The following is a 15,558-nucleotide window of genomic DNA, read 5'->3' as shown; positions in this document are numbered from 1 at the left end:
TTTATTTATTAAGTTTTTATATTAAATTTACACAAATTTACAAACGTGGTAGCTTGTAATGGGGCACCAGGTGTGTAAAACAGAACACCCGTGAGTGTGAAAAATAATACACAACTGTTACAATGCTGGTTAAAGTATTAATTGGCCAAAAACTTATTTTTTACACACACTTTTTTTAATTACTCATTTTGTTCTAATTAAATACAACTTAATATGAGTTAATTTACACTGAATTGTGGGTTTAGCAGCTACCATTTTATTCAAGTAGTTTTTAAACACAGCGTGTTTTAACGACTGTCGTTTTGCTGCTAGTTCCCTTCTCTTATTTTATTAATTAACCTTATCTTAGTTACTGTATTTGAAGAGATATATAGGAAATTATTGTATCGTCTGTAGGGTGTAACGGTCACGCATTTTATCTACTACAGCATTATTTCTTTCTTTCTTATCAATAAGCATGTTTTAACAAATGTTGTTTTACCAATGCTACCAGTCTTTTCGCTTTTGTAAACTCTCCCGTTCCTCGTTATCGTTGACGAAGAGATGAAATAAATTTCATTCATTCATTCAACTAAAAAAAATAAAACTAATTTTTTTTTTTTTTTTTTATGTTATGTAGTTCCAATGGTGAAAGAATCAAGAAATGGAAATGGAAAAATACGCAGACGCACGTACACGCCCCTCCATTTCAACCAATCGTATGCGGTTTGAACAGACAAGTTGGAATACGAATTGTGTCCCAAGAAAATATCCACGTTACATTTTCTGACGCAAAAAGAAGCGTTAGATTTAATGTGGGGTGTCGATTAAGGGTTTGTTTTTTAATATTTTTTGTCTTTTCGTGTTTTTTTTTATTTGAAGGGTTTGTATGTGAATGACTAAATTAATGGTATTTAGTTTATCCTCGCGTGGCCGGAACATGACAGTTGTTATAACACAGTGTTCTGTTTTAATTTAAAACCTTTTTTTAGCATTTGAATGAATGCATTTTTTTGTCTTTTTAATTAGATGCATAAATGGAGAAGTTTCTAAAAGTGAAAAGGCGAGTCGTAATGGTAAAACAACAGTGTTAAAACGCGCTTATTGATATACCAAAGAAAAAAATAATAAAAATCATTACACAAAAAAGAAAATTTTACAGATTCTTAAGTTTATATATATATATATTTGTTACAGCTTAAGAATTCATTGGCAAGATTGGACCCATTAGATGCAGACATAATCTCACTTCATGAGAAAACCACCTTTATACAGTAAGTGTATTTCAGTGTGCTTGCCTATTAATCCAGAGGTTACAGATTCAAGGTTCGTCGCTGCTAATATAGTGGACGTATATGTCCTTGGGCAAGACACCTAATGGTAATTGCTTAAACAGTAATAGGTTGTCTAAACTGTCAGCAATATAGAAAAGCAATCATTTACAAAACTACGTACATAGTAACTCGTAAGCAGGCACAAGGTGTATGAAACAGAACACCTGTGTTAAAAGACTGTCATTTTCCCGCCACAAGAGAAAAAAGCAAGTTACATTCATCCAATTGTTAGGTCCATCATGGAACGCATGAATAACATTATGAAGTTTTCTAAATCTCCACGTGTGGAAAAACTGAGATTACCAAACTACTTGACGAACAAAATGGGAAGTGACATAAGGATATCGGTTCAACCTAATACAAATAAAGACACCAAGGTTAAACAAACTAAAAGCAAAAGACAAATAAAGGTAAAAACACTATACCTATTTTTAGAGAAAAATATTTTTTGATTTTTAAAATTTCTAGCTATGGTATTCAAATTTTGGCTTAAATCTTTTTTAATATTAATTATTTTTGCATTAACTTTTTTGCAACTGATTTATCATATAAATCACTGCTGTCATTTGTATATTCTGTCTATTAGTTTGAATTGTTTTTTTGATCTTTCCTACTATAATTGTAGAGAAAAAATATGAATGAAACTTATTTACCCTCGCGGGCCAGGACATTTTTTATAACACTTGTTGTCTTTGTTCATACACCTCGTCCCCGCTTACAAGTTACCACATATAAATTTGTGAGTGAATATTTATTTAGATTATTATTATTGATAATGATATTTTTATTACAGCAGGCCAAGAACCTGGAATCTTCCATAAGAGACAACTCAGTTATACCTGCCGTTATTGTAAACTGATTTTTTTGTTTTTAAAAGTTTATTTTGAAACTGTCGTTTTCCTATTTTCTCGATTTACCATGCTACAATCTAATTGCTTTGACCATCCTTATTGCTAATTTGTATTGCAAACATGAGACATGGCCACTGTGTTCTATAGTGTTAATACTATGTAGTACTGTGGTGCTGGATGGGACACCTTTAGTACATAATGTCCAAATATCCTGATCCTGTTTTAAACAGCCAACAACAGTATATAAGAGTTGTGAGAATACGGTTTTATAAGTCTTACATTTTTGTTTACTCCCAAATGGGTTGGGAAATTAGAATGAAAGGGTGTCCTATCTTCACCAACCTACTATATTTGCTTATATACATTATATACATATATATGTTGTTTTCAATTAGGCTACTTGTGAAATTACCTGCCGATATATTGCGTGTTATTCATAGCGTTATAATTGTGCGTCAGTGTTCGTTTCCCATTATATCGAATTATTTTGTAATCTAACATAACTATTTCCGACATTATGATTGCAAGAGGTAATAAGTCGTGTTATAGTAGGGTGGGGTAAAAAGGAACAGGTTTTTATACCATTTTCTTCCATTTGGTAGTAAACAAAGAATATTATGAAATTATAGCCGTATTTCCACGACTCTAAATGACGTTGTTACTTATTTCAAACACGATTAAAAAATATTGGATCTAAAGCTAAAGCTATCCCATCTTACTCCACAGTACTATATGTTTCACTTTCTGATAATAAATTAAATATCACTTATTCATTCTAGCGCGGCGGTGCGTCGTTACATTAACGTGGGTAAATGAATGAATGACTTTATTTTGTTAAATTTTACTTAAATGGTTTCTTTTTCAGAACAAATATTAGCTTTGTGATATAGTTAAAGAACTTTAAAAACAGCTGTGATTTGCAAATGACTATATTATGATCTACATGTATACACAACAACGGCCTAATCCCAAGATTAACTAGATGGGCCTGAATTTCATCTCAATAAATTCCTGGGAATACTTTGTTCCGTGAAATGTGTTCCAGCTCGCTGCTCTATCGGTTGTGGTTTGGCAATTCAGGTAAGCACCATTTAAATTGGAGTCGTAACATCGCTGATACCACCATGCACCATGCGCTGTCATTGCACACCTGCCTGTAGCGCTGTTATCGTTATCTTTAGTACTAAAGGGCCGGTTGTTGTGGTACGCCATTGAATCGCCTGTAAATATAAGGTTAATAGATTTATAGAAGTATAGTAGGGTGGAGGCAGATGAGACACCTTAGCACATAATATAGTAGGGTAGGGGAAGACGGGACACCTTTTGCACATAATATCCAAATATCCTGATCGTGTTTTAAACAAATAACAACGGTCTATGGGAGTCGGGGGGATACGGTTTGATAATTCTTTGAATTTTCTTTGCTTACTACTAAATGTGACTAGAAAACAGAATGAAAATGTGTCCCATCTTCCCCCACCCTACTATACTTAAATATCCTGATTTTAAACAATTAACGACGGTCTTATATGGGAGTCGTGAGGATACGGCTTTATAATTCGTTGAATGTTCCATCTTCTCTCCCACCCTATTACTATATAATTTTTTTTCATGGACTTACCTGCATTACCCGAATATCCAGAAACTGTTAACTTATACATTTGTTGCTCTGACCCGATGGAAAACACACTGTAAAACAATTTAAACTCTATTTTATCCGAATTAATTGATGTAACTTAATTTTGAACGCGTCGCAGGGCAACGACAGTCAGTATAACGCGGGTGTTCCATTTTACACACCTCGTGTCCGCTTAAGAGTTACCACGTATGTAACTTATTTATCATCGTGTGGCAGGGCAAAGACAGACGAATGTTCAGTTGTGATATAGTACTGTGGGGTAAGATGGGACACTTTTGGCACATGATATCCAAATATCGTGATCGTGTTTTAAACAATTACCAATGTTCTATAGGAGTCTTGAGAATACAATTTTTTATTTATTTGAATTTTCTTTGTTTACTTTCGAATGTGACGAGATAACAGAATGATAGAATGATAAGGTGTCCCATATTCCCCCATCCTACTATACGAAGCGCGCAGTTGTAAGATTTAATAAACGAAAAAATTACAGTTATTTAAACAACATACGATATAGCTATTCAGTGTACCTATATATTTGAACACGCTAAACGGCTATAAAGGTGAAAACAACCGCATTTTTGTCACCTGTATTTAGCGTACTTTCGAACATTCGCACAATCTTTTAATTCTATTCTCAGCTCGTAACTTCCAATTGCCAGCAAGGCATGCAGATGTTCCATTCCTAATGAATAAAACAAAACTTCTCGTGCATAGTACTGTGGGGTAAGATGGGACATATTGTTAGCACCGAAATTCCACATTTTCTGACCGTGTTTTGAACAACTAACAACGCTATTTTATAATTGCAAAGCTTACGGTAATATAAATCTGTAAATATTCTTCGTTTACTGCTAAATTGGACAAGAAATTACAATACAAAAACATATCCAATCTTATTCCAACCTACAATTGCCATATAGCTGATACTATAGCAAAGGAAATTTTATAGTAAAACAATTTTGTGTGCGATTTTAGGTTCCTATAGTATGAAATATATATATACCGAGCCAAAATTCGTTGGTCAGATTTCCAAATTTTTCTTTATAATCCTCCCATGTTCGATAAAAATTCTCAGACCCGTCAGTTCTTCGCTGGAAAACCTGCAAAACAAAATATGAGGATTATTTATTCTCGCATGGTTTACTACTTTTCGAAGTGTACAGTTTTCGTTGTCCAGAGCCATGGCATAGTTGTTAGTGCCTGCCTTTCTCCTTGAGAATTACCATTATTTATCCTCGCGCGGTTTAGCAAACGACGATCATAAAACGCGGGTGTTATATTCCATACACTCGTTAGTTCCACCATGGCCTACTAAAGATATCTTTAGTAGGCCATGGTTCGACTTATATAGTATAAGTTTGTGAGTTAATCTCATTGTTTGATTAAGTGACCACTGGGTTGGAAAAAACTGTTCAGTGACCAACGTCACACACGCCCGAAATTAGCAGTATCAAGCACTAAACGTTGTACCTTTAGTCAAGAGACTCTTAGTGTAGGGCTGTAGGCTAATGTAATACAGGAAGTATACCAAACTTACCAACCAACCACCGTCATCTGTTGTTTGATCGCAGTAAACCTCAAGGTATTGTCTGTTCCTCGGGTTGTATATATTGTACAAGCCACTTCTATTTTGTCCAGAAAGAAATGCCTCTCTACAGCTTTTAGGTAAAGCTGAAATAAAACGAGTTCAGAAATAAAACGACACTCAAGCAATACATTTTTAACACAACTGGAGACGTGGCACAATAGTTAGCCCGCCAGCCCAGTCTTACCACAAGGTCACGCGTTGAAGGCTCGTCACTGCTGCCATTGGGTGCCTATATGCTTCTTTACACTAATGGGCTATCTAAATTATCACCCATACCGAAAAAAAACAAATCACTTATAAAGTTACCTACGTGGTAACTTATAACCTGGGCCGACATGCATGATACAGTTACATCCGTGTTATAACAACTGTCGTTTCCCCGCCCCGAGAGGATAAAGCAAGTTAGGCTACATCTATTTATTCATTCACACATATGGCAACCAACTTACAGTGAACTTCCATTAATCTTTCCATTCTTTGAACTCTTCCATTAAGTTCATTGTACTCAGATCTACAATTAGGGTCACATTGCCCTGTCTCCCCTTTTGGACCCACTGGTCCTTGTAACCCTCGTTCACCCAGTGGCCCCCGCTTTCCAGGAGACCCCGGCTCTCCTTTTTGTTCTGTTGCATCATTTCCGCAAGATAACACTACTTGACGAGGACCATGCTGGCAGTGAGACGACACGAGAAAGAGAGCGAAAATAAGAGCTTTAAAAACACTCATTGCTGTGCAGACTTGTTCGCAGACTATACCTCGTACATTTTATTGAAATGTGAGCAGTTTGCTTACTTCAAAGGAAATAACGATTCGTGGTTCTGATTTATGAGTTATTGTCAATTACATCCTCTTTACGACAATGTAAAATGCACGATTCTTCTTGTTTGTATTGAAACCGAAACTTTGTTGTGATGTTTCTCTTTCCTTTTTTTGCTGTTCCCAACGTTTTCTTCCAATATTAAATACTACCTTCTGTGCATATACCTAGTAGCGTCAGCGCATATGTAATAGCACCCTGGATCAAATCGTACATGTCACAATATTGTTTTTTTTACTTTCTTGTTTCGTGTTTTGGTTATTGTTTCTGTCATTTTGACACAGTGTAGTTTTGAAGCGATTAAATCAATAGTTATGTTTGATTTTAAAATGAATAAGTCTGTATATTGCTTAGCGCAGAACCCACAAATTCAAGTAGAAGCTTTACAAGAGTGCAAATTTGGAAAGAGGGCAGTATTCCCCGACGTGCCCATTACTTATGGCGACACCCATTGTTTATACAACGAAGGCAACAAAGTTCGACTCGAATCTAGAATGCGCGAATAATTATGACGTAATAAGTAAAACAGCGTTACTTCGTTTGTAATGTATTTGTTGAACAAACAAGCAAAGATATACTCAGATATATAAATGAATGAATAGGCTTAATAGCAGTATATGTTTCTGCATGTTGGTTTTACTACAATACGTAATTCATTCATTGCAACTGCCGCGTTGCGTTTTTGCTGTAACCGCAACGTTATGTTTATATTATTCTGTCATTTGTAATTGGTAAACGACACTACGAAAGATTAAGTAAATTTAAATAAAACTAAATTAAAATGCTTATTAAAAGGTCCAGTATACTGAAAAGAATAGTTGCAGAATTTTAACTGCCGTTTACAAGTTTTTAACTATTAATTTACATTTTATTTTTTGAATAGCCTATATATTGCTTTTTCCTGTTTCAGTTCATGATATAACAAAAAAACAGGCATTAGTGAAGAATCTTCCGGTACATAGCAGAATAGGCTGGTGGAAAGTGTTAGAGGTTGGTGGTAAGGGGGTTAAATAGTGGTTAGCAAATAAGGTGGGGGAGGATTCTTCACTAGCACCAAAACTGTTATTGTTTTATCACTAATAGTGTTTTATGATCAAGGATATAAGAATATGTGTTTGTTTTATTTAGAAAGTTTCGTTGCATTTATAGAAAAACAAAAGTCCTAACATTAAAAATTTACCATTGCAGCAATTTACCATTGTATGCCTTTTAAGAAAATATAATTGAAAAATTAAAGCACTAATGTAAAATATACAAACAAAAGATGATAAAAATGGTCAAAATTCTTCATTTTTTTACAATGATGTGGTTATACATTGGATCGTATGGGCACATATCTTCAGATTTACCGCTTTTTGTTGTTAATAGTTTCCAGCCACAAGGAATTGTGATGAACCATCTTGTCATTAACCAATCCATGGGTTATGTGTATGTAGCTGCACGAAACAGGTGATTTTGTTAAGTTTATGTAATTTAGTGTTGGTTTAAAATGCAGTTTTCAACCTCAGCTATATATATGTATTTTCCGGCGCTGTAGCTCAGTGGTTAGCGCACATGCCTGTAACCCATAGGCTATGGTTTCAAGGCTGGTTGCTGCTACTGCTGCAGCCCTTGTGGTTGTATGTATCCTAGTGCAAGACACTTAACGTCAATTTTCCCAACCTAGTGGTCACTAATGGGTTGTCCAAAATATCAGTTATAAAGAAATTAAATTACACACAAATTTACATACACGGTAACTCATAATCGGGCACGAAGTGTATCAACACTTGTGTTATAACGTCTGTCATTTTCAAGCCGCGCAAGAGTAAATCAAGTTACTTACATTCATTTATTCATTCAACTGTTTCAACAGATTGTACCAACTGGACATGAGTCTGAATACAGTACTGGCGAATGTAACAACTGGCCCAAAAAATGACAGCATTAACTGTTTGCCATACCAGCTACAAACATGTGGCGATTCACAGATAACAAATAACACAAACAAACTACTTTTAATTGATACTTCAGGAAGCAGATTGATAGTTTGCGGGAGTATTTACCAGGTGAGCTATAGCCTAAAAGTTCACGGTCGAGATACGTTAATTTGTATTATTGTTTAAAATTTGAAAATATTTGTTGAGTTCTGTGTGTTGAAAATCATGTACAAGCAATTTTTATATTATGGTTTAGGTTAAAAAACTAAAATTAGCTCATGTTTTCAGTTTTGTGTGTGTTGAGAGTCGTGTGTGACTACTGGGTTAGAGTAATGGCTTGTCTTTACTGATTAATCCCAAAGAAAAACGAGCTAAAAATGGTGGCAGCATCGAGCCTTAAACTCAGTACCCCTTTTGCCTAATTGTCACAGAAACTAATGTAACAGAGTGCTTATTTACTGCAACTAATCTGTTCGTATTTTTACAGGGAGTTTGCCACACACGAAGTTTAACAAACATTTCTAATGTGTTGTGGGAAATGGACATGCAAAGTCAGAATGATTATGTCTCAGTTGTATGTAACAATGAAAAAGGCAGCACCGTAGGTGTGATAACTCAAGGCCCAACTGTTAACAATAATGTGCTATATGTGGCAACCACTATTCCAAACCACCAAAGGTAAGATTTAATGACAATAGTCCTGCGGGGTAAGATGGGATATTGTTAGCACCTGAATCCCATATTTCCTGATCTTGTTTTGAACAATTAACAACGCTATTTTAGAGTTGTGATAATTTTATACCAAAACAGCAGTTTAAAAATCACAGCAGCAGAATACTAATTGTTGATTTCCTTTAGTAACCTATTATTTTTTACACATATGTCTTGTGGGTATAGTTTAATAATTTTTGGAATGTTCTTTGTTTACTTCCAAATAGGACGGGAAAAATAGAATAAACAGGTGTCCCATCTTCCCCCACCCTACAATATACATATTTTATTTGGTAGCAAGATTAGCAGAAAATTAAATATTTTATTTCAGGCGTTCTATTGAAAATCCCATTTCCACTCGGAGTCTCCAATTATCTGATTGTGAAAACAAATTATTTCGTTACGCAATTGAGCAAGGGGTGGAGGGTTCCCATGTTAAATTTCCCGATAATTATCAGCATGAATATAAATATGCTTTTGCTACTGGTGATGAAAATGGTTTCGTGTATTTTGTTTCAACTGTTCAGGTGATTTGATATTTAAGTATTTTTTGCAAAAATAAGAAATATATTTATATATATATGTATATATATATATATTTATATATATAAATATATTTCTTTTTTTTAACAAAAATATTGCAGATTTTCTGTATTATTAAAACAACTGTTTACATGTTTAAGTTTTTAGTTTTTTTTGCATGAGCTTTTTTAGTGAAATATGAAATATTAGGTTATCTTATTTAGTAGGCCTATTTAGAACAAATATTGTAGATTTTGGATTCTTTATTTTTAAGAATAACTATTTACCATTAAATACATAATTATGCTCATTGTTTAATGAAGTCTTACACAAAAATGCATTCTTTTTTAGTGTTAATTTTTTTGTGTTGAAATGTTCTATGTTCAAATTTTAACTGCCCAAAGTTTGTGTGGTAATTTTTTTTGTGTCAAAAGATAAATTAAAATCACATTTTTCTAGATTCAAAAGAACGGGATATGGTCTAAAGCGTCACGTATTGCGAGGGTGTGCAAGAGTGACATCATGTATTTCTCATACGTTGAGTTACCTGTTTCGTGTGGGGAGGGACATCAAGCAATTCTCGGGGCACGTTATGAACCAAATCAAGACGATACAGACGGAATACTTTATTTACTGTTCGCTACAAAACAAGGTGAACTAAACAATATTTATTAAGTTGTTTCTGTGTTTTTTCATTGAGCTTTGCTGGAAATTTATTTTTAAAGACTTTTTAGAAAAGAAGATTTTTTGCGATTAGTTTTTAAGAAGAATGTTTATTACTTTTTAGGAAGGTTTTTATTTTTAAAAATAGTTTTGACGTCCTATTTAACTTTTATCAGAGTAATAATGCCCAAAATACAAATCACACAAAAAAGGGAAATTATACAGATGTAAATCGTCGCTGCATTTTAAGCAAACAAAACACCCTACTATAAACCTTTAATTGTTTATAGTAGGGTGTGGTCTGATGGGACATTTATTGTTTTTATTCCCTTTCTTGTCCTATTTGAATATTTACATAATTATATAACCGTATCCTTACAAGAAATATGTGACAAACAAAAATCAAGACTAGCAAATTCCAAATTGTATAACAAAACGTAAGAGAAATTTATATATTTTTCCTAAATGACATGGTCAATCTCTTCTGCAAATCGACTTTATAAGAGTGTTGTTAAATGTTTAAAACACAATCAGAAATATGAGATTTCGGTGCTAACTGTATCCCATCTTACCCCACAGTACTATATAAAAAATTACATATATATATATATATATTTTACACAATTTTTTGACAGGTTCTGCCCTATGCTACTTCACCAAGTCACATCTGGATGAAATTTTCTATGATACAGTTGAGATATGTTATAAATACAAAGGCTATAACGGAACAAAGGAAATTGTGAATCTGCTTGAACTGCCACGTCCAAATGAATGTCAAAAAGATGATGGCGGCGTAAGTTATTAAAATAATATAAAAATGTTATTAAATTTAGAAGTATTAATATTGTTAACCAGGATAAAATAGGAAATATATATATTAAATTTGTTTTCTAGTTTAAAAAAATAAATTTTGTTTTTAAATTATTGAAATTCTGTAAATATTGTTTTCAATTTAAAATAACTGGAATAAATATATATATATATATTAATAATAAATAAATGTTTTTTTAAGTTATTTCCCATCTTTTAAGTTAAAATTTTATTTTTTTCAGATATATTTATTTAAACCTGGGGCTAGTCTCACTGACTTAATAGTTCGTCCAAAACGAGTGGATTTGGATTACTGTCCTAGTTACGTGGTACCCAAACGCCAGGTTGGTTGCTATGATTTCATATTTCTTACTGTGCCCAAGATTTCGAGTGTTTTATATGGCTACCTATAGATTCTTACGCAAATTTCTACTCTGCCAAAAATATCTGTGATATTTGGCATTTTTAGCCGTTATTTATTTTTTCTATCTAATTGCAGACATTTTAACTGAAGATAGTTTTAGGTTTTTAAACTAAAATGTTTGAAATGAAATTGAAGATCCAAAAGAGTTTGATATTGATAAATTATACTGGTCAAATTCCTACTCTGTTAATACCAAAATTTTTGATAGTTTTTTATTTTGGTCAGTTTTTTTTTGGTTGAACTGATTCTAGACATTTAACTTTTTACATCTTGTGGCTGGAAAAAGACAATCGTTATAAGTTATAACTGAGAACAGTTACAATTACAATGTATGTTACTTTGTCGGTGATTATTCTTTGTTTAAGTATGGGTGTGGCCAGTGGCACAGCCATAAAAAAAACAAGGTCGGGGTTAATTAAAAAATTTTCAAAAATATTTTTGTTTTTAATTTTTTTTTAAATTATAATAATTTATTTTTGGTTTAAAAGGGGGGGGGGGGGGTCGCGACACCGTAAAACCCCTGGCTGCGCCACTGGGTATGGCTGATAATTTGGACAACCCATTAGTGACCACTGGGTTGGAGCGATGTGTACAAGTGTGCTCATTAGTCAGTCATTCTTTTTATCTTTAACAATATACATCATTTATAGGGTTGGCTTTTACAAATTACCACCTTCAGTTCTATAATAGGATAAAGAATTATTTGTCAGTTGCAATTTTAATTTAAATTATTTATGATTGTCTATTGTTCTCTTTTGTGTATAGACATATAGGTGGGCATGTGACCCGATTGTTCAACACTTAAAGCATAATTAATATTTGGGGGTTGTTTTCTTTGAAAAGTAAATTTAATTAAAATTTAAGAATAATGTTCTTCCAAAAAATTCTTAAACAGTTTCACGAACTAAAAAAAATATTTCCGTGAAAAAAAAAGTAAAAATTAAAAAATCTTTGTATGTGTATTTTTAAAAAGAAATCAATTTAAATTGCTTTTGTCCAATAACTAAAAACTTGTGCACATAAGTTTATAAGATTACCTGCATTTCTTGCAAGGTATTTGTAATACGAACAAAGTCATTGTATTTTATTGTATTGTCCTTGCCTAGTAATTGTATCTTCACCCTTGGTAGTGCAGTCACCCTTGACAAAACCCATGATAACAATGGCAAACAACCGTGGGGTAAGACGGACCCCTATTAAAAATAATCTAAAAATGGATCATTTTAGGGGTTTTATTTTAAACTATTTAACAATTTTCCACCCACAATGAAACAATTGTTTAGATAAATAAAAAGTATTGTCATTTTGCAAAATTATAAAAAATTAGCATTTTTGTAAAATTATAAAATAGCAAAGTAGTGATATATTTGGTGTTTTTGATAATAACAACCTTTAGTTATAGTCCCGGGGTTATGGTTACATAATTTTGTAAATAATATTTGTTTACTACATATGGGACGAGCAAATGGAATGGAACATTTCTCTTCTTACCCCACCCTACTAGTAGAAAACATTTCTCATCTTTTCCAGGCCTGCTATATAACCAGGTCCTATCTTACCTCGCCCCAATATATGAAGCAGATCCCATCTTACTCCAACCTACTACTTGAAAACATTTCTCATCTTGCCCCAACCTTGTGTAAACATGTCTAATCTTACTCCACCCTACTATATGAAACGTGTTCGGTTTTACCCCCCAAACCCTATATACAGTACGATGGGGGAAGATGGGACACTTTTTAACTCTATTTCCTCGTCCCATTTAGTAGTAAACAAAGTACATTCAAAGAAATAAGAAACCATGTCCTCACGACTCCCATAGACCGTTGTTAATTGTTTAAAACACTGTCAGGATTTCTGGATATTATGTGCTAAAGGTGTCCCATCTTCCCCCACCCTACTATATATACATTCAAAATAACAAACATTCCATTTGTTACATAGGTATTATGTGGTGCCTATTATCTGCCATCAAACATGGTGCGTTTGGTCACATCCAATGCAACCCTAGTTTACAAAGAACATAATGTGGAGTTCACAGCTGTAACAACTAATATAAATCACAACAACACAAAAGTGGCTTTCATTGGTACAAAACAAGGGGCAATACTACAGGTATAACTTTATAATGTAAACTTAGGCGCCAAACCTGGGGTGGCAGGGTAGGCAGGCCTGCCCCCCATACATACAATTTTAGACATAACATACAATTTTCAGTTAAATTTCACATGTTTTGAACATCACATGCAAAATAATTTTTTATTAAAATTTCATCTGAATTATTAATATGTGATATCTTGTTTAAACCTACTTTAAAATACTTGTGTTTCATATTATTTTATCATATTTCTTCTTATTTTTTTTATAAAATGATCATTTTTAGGTCAACATTAACACATCAACAAAATATTCCACCATTAATGTTGGTCAAGAAATATTACCTGATTTTATTTGGGACACTGACCCTACATTGAAAGTTCCACATCTGTATGTCACTGCAAAACATTCAGTAAGTTTTGTGATTGTTTTATTCTTTTGGTGCATGATTGAATGGATGTAACTTGCTTCATCCTTGCGTGCTGGAAAAAGACAGTCGTTTATAAGTTAAAACACAGGTGTTCTGTTTCATATACCTTGTGTCAGCTTACAAGTTACCACGTATGCACGTTTGTGGGTGATTGTTATTTATGTATGGCGGATAATTTAGACTGTAGTGACCACTGGGTTAAAGCAATGGCCAAAAAGTGTGTGGCCCAAGGACACATACACCCACAATGGTAGCTGCGACGAGCCTTGAACCTATAGCCTTTAGGTTAGAGGCAGGCGTGCTAACCACTTTGCCACGATAGTAGTATAGTTCTTTCTTTATCATACATTAGGCAATTTGTCAATTTTGCATCTCAATGCATGCTAACCACAAATTTTCAATGTTAACCTTATCCAATAGTTATATGTTTTGTTGTCCGTCTGAAAATCCTCTATTTTTTACCCTTCACATAATCGTAACATTAAATTGAAATATTTCCTTAAATTTTCCAGATATTTCGTATACGTGCCGCTGCATGCGAGAGGTTCGGTACATGTGGTGATTGTACGCAAGCAATGGATCCTTACTGTGGATGGTGTATATTAGAAAGCAGGTACATATGATAGTTCTTTATTAGTCAGTTCTATTTTTCTTATTTTGACTTATTTTTAATAACAAAATGTTATTTTTTTATAATTTTTCTTGGTTTATATTGGGAAGCAGGTAAATAGGCTGTTTATTTAAAAGTTTCATTTTTTAAATTTTATATATATATGACATTTTTTTAATGACAAAATGGTATTTTTTATTATTTCCTTTTTATAATCTCTTTTAACGAATATTTTTTTCAAACATTTTTCTTAATTTTTTTGTTAATTTTTTTGTTTTTAATAAATATATTTTTTTGTATTTTTTTTTTTTAATATTTTTTTTTATTAATAAATCCATGTAGATGCTCCACGAAGAAAGAATGTGCGACTGCCCTCTACGACAATACAAGATGGTTGGGACCTGATACTCAGCAGTGTATTTATGCAACACAACCAACACCAAGAGAACGAACACTTAACGCTGATATTGTTACTTCGGTGAGGGGTTGCTAATACGAATATTTGTAATCATGTTTTTTAACTTTGTTATTTAAATTATTTCTCTAATAGTGGTCATGTTTTTAATTTTTTCAAAAAATCTTCAAATTTTTTCAAAAATTGTTTTAATTTTTTCGTAAAATCTTTGACTATTTTTAAATATAGCTGACACCCATTGAAAAAGACCCATTAAAATGTACAATAATTGTGACTGACTTAAAATAGCCAGGAACAGTTAGTTAAAACGCTCTGGACTGTACATTTTAAGATTCAATCATGTTTTGCATTTTTTTTGTAACATATTTATTTTGTTATTTGCATTAACATATAGTAGAGTGGGGGAAGATGAGAATTTGGTAGTAAACGAAAATCATTCAAGGATTTATAACCGTATCCTCAGACTCCCATATAGCCTTGTTAATTGTTTAAAACACGATTGGGATGTTTAGATATTACGAGCTTATGTAGTCCCAATTTCCCCAACCTACTATACATATATAATACAACATATGACAATCTTGTTGTCTTTAACACTTATGAGAAAACTCTGTTTTGCGCATGTTATTAACCTTTAGGTCATACTGTGTTGTCCTGAATTAAAATTTTATTGTTTTGGCAACAATTGAGTTTTTTTGAATTGTCATGACATATTAAAAAGCTGACAATCAAAGTCACTACCCGTA

The 15,558-nt window shown here is 32.9% G+C and overlaps 3 protein-coding genes across 3 annotated transcripts in view; 2 read left to right on the top strand and 1 right to left on the bottom strand.

The window, feature by feature from the left end:
• Positions 1 to 2,657, top strand: part of LOC100181064 (glutamate-rich protein 6) — a gene marked incomplete in the record, with an annotated part of 8,406 nt that extends 5,749 nt beyond the window's left edge. Inside the window, 4 exon segments of the mRNA XM_026835186.1 lie at positions 622 to 812; positions 1,177 to 1,253; positions 1,546 to 1,723; positions 2,107 to 2,657. Coding sequence (XP_026690987.1) covers positions 622 to 812; positions 1,177 to 1,253; positions 1,546 to 1,723; positions 2,107 to 2,172 — 512 coding nt within the window.
• Positions 2,658 to 2,977: 320 nt separating this feature from the next.
• Positions 2,978 to 7,285, bottom strand: LOC100183414 (ficolin-1-like). The gene is made up of 6 exons (XM_002124292.3): positions 5,844 to 7,285; positions 5,344 to 5,477; positions 4,810 to 4,906; positions 4,392 to 4,488; positions 3,786 to 3,853; positions 2,978 to 3,384 (listed from the first exon to the last, which is right to left on the bottom strand). The coding sequence occupies exons 1-6, from the start codon at positions 6,118 to 6,120 to the stop codon at positions 3,143 to 3,145; spliced, it is 915 nt and encodes a 304-aa protein (XP_002124328.1). The 5' UTR covers positions 6,121 to 7,285; the 3' UTR covers positions 2,978 to 3,142.
• Positions 7,286 to 7,385: 100 nt separating this feature from the next.
• On the top strand, positions 7,386 to 15,558 carry LOC100185790 (plexin-B2-like). The gene is made up of 11 exons (XM_018812468.2): positions 7,386 to 7,660; positions 8,067 to 8,259; positions 8,618 to 8,808; positions 9,173 to 9,368; positions 9,823 to 10,015; positions 10,662 to 10,819; positions 11,079 to 11,180; positions 13,205 to 13,375; positions 13,644 to 13,769; positions 14,300 to 14,400; positions 14,740 to 15,558. Exons 1-11 carry the CDS (start codon positions 7,476 to 7,478, stop codon positions 14,888 to 14,890), a joined length of 1,767 nt encoding a protein of 588 aa, XP_018668013.1. The 5' UTR covers positions 7,386 to 7,475; the 3' UTR covers positions 14,891 to 15,558.

This window comes from Ciona intestinalis, chromosome 7 (assembly GCF_000224145.3).
Source record: "Ciona intestinalis chromosome 7, KH, whole genome shotgun sequence".
NCBI lineage: Eukaryota > Metazoa > Chordata > Ascidiacea > Phlebobranchia > Cionidae > Ciona > Ciona intestinalis.
This window is presented reverse-complemented; position numbering and strand designations above follow the sequence as displayed.

Coding starts and splice junctions, on each gene's coding strand:
- LOC100185790 (XM_018812468.2), top strand. CDS start 7,476: ATGATAAAAATGGTCAAAATTCTTCATTTTTTTACAATGATGTGGTTA. Junction 8,809..9,172: donor ACTATTCCAAACCACCAAAG/GTAAGATTTAAT, acceptor ATTTTATTTCAG/GCGTTCTATTGAAAATCCCA. Junction 10,016..10,661: donor ACTGTTCGCTACAAAACAAG/GTGAACTAAACA, acceptor ATTTTTTGACAG/GTTCTGCCCTATGCTACTTC.
- LOC100183414 (XM_002124292.3), bottom strand. CDS start 6,120: ATGAGTGTTTTTAAAGCTCTTATTTTCGCTCTCTTTCTCGTGTCGTCT. Junction 4,907..5,343: donor CAGATGACGGTGGTTGGTTG/GTAAGTTTGGTA, acceptor TTTGTTTTGCAG/GTTTTCCAGCGAAGAACTGA. Junction 4,489..4,809: donor GACCAACGAATTTTGGCTCG/GTATATATATAT, acceptor TTTATTCATTAG/GAATGGAACATCTGCATGCC.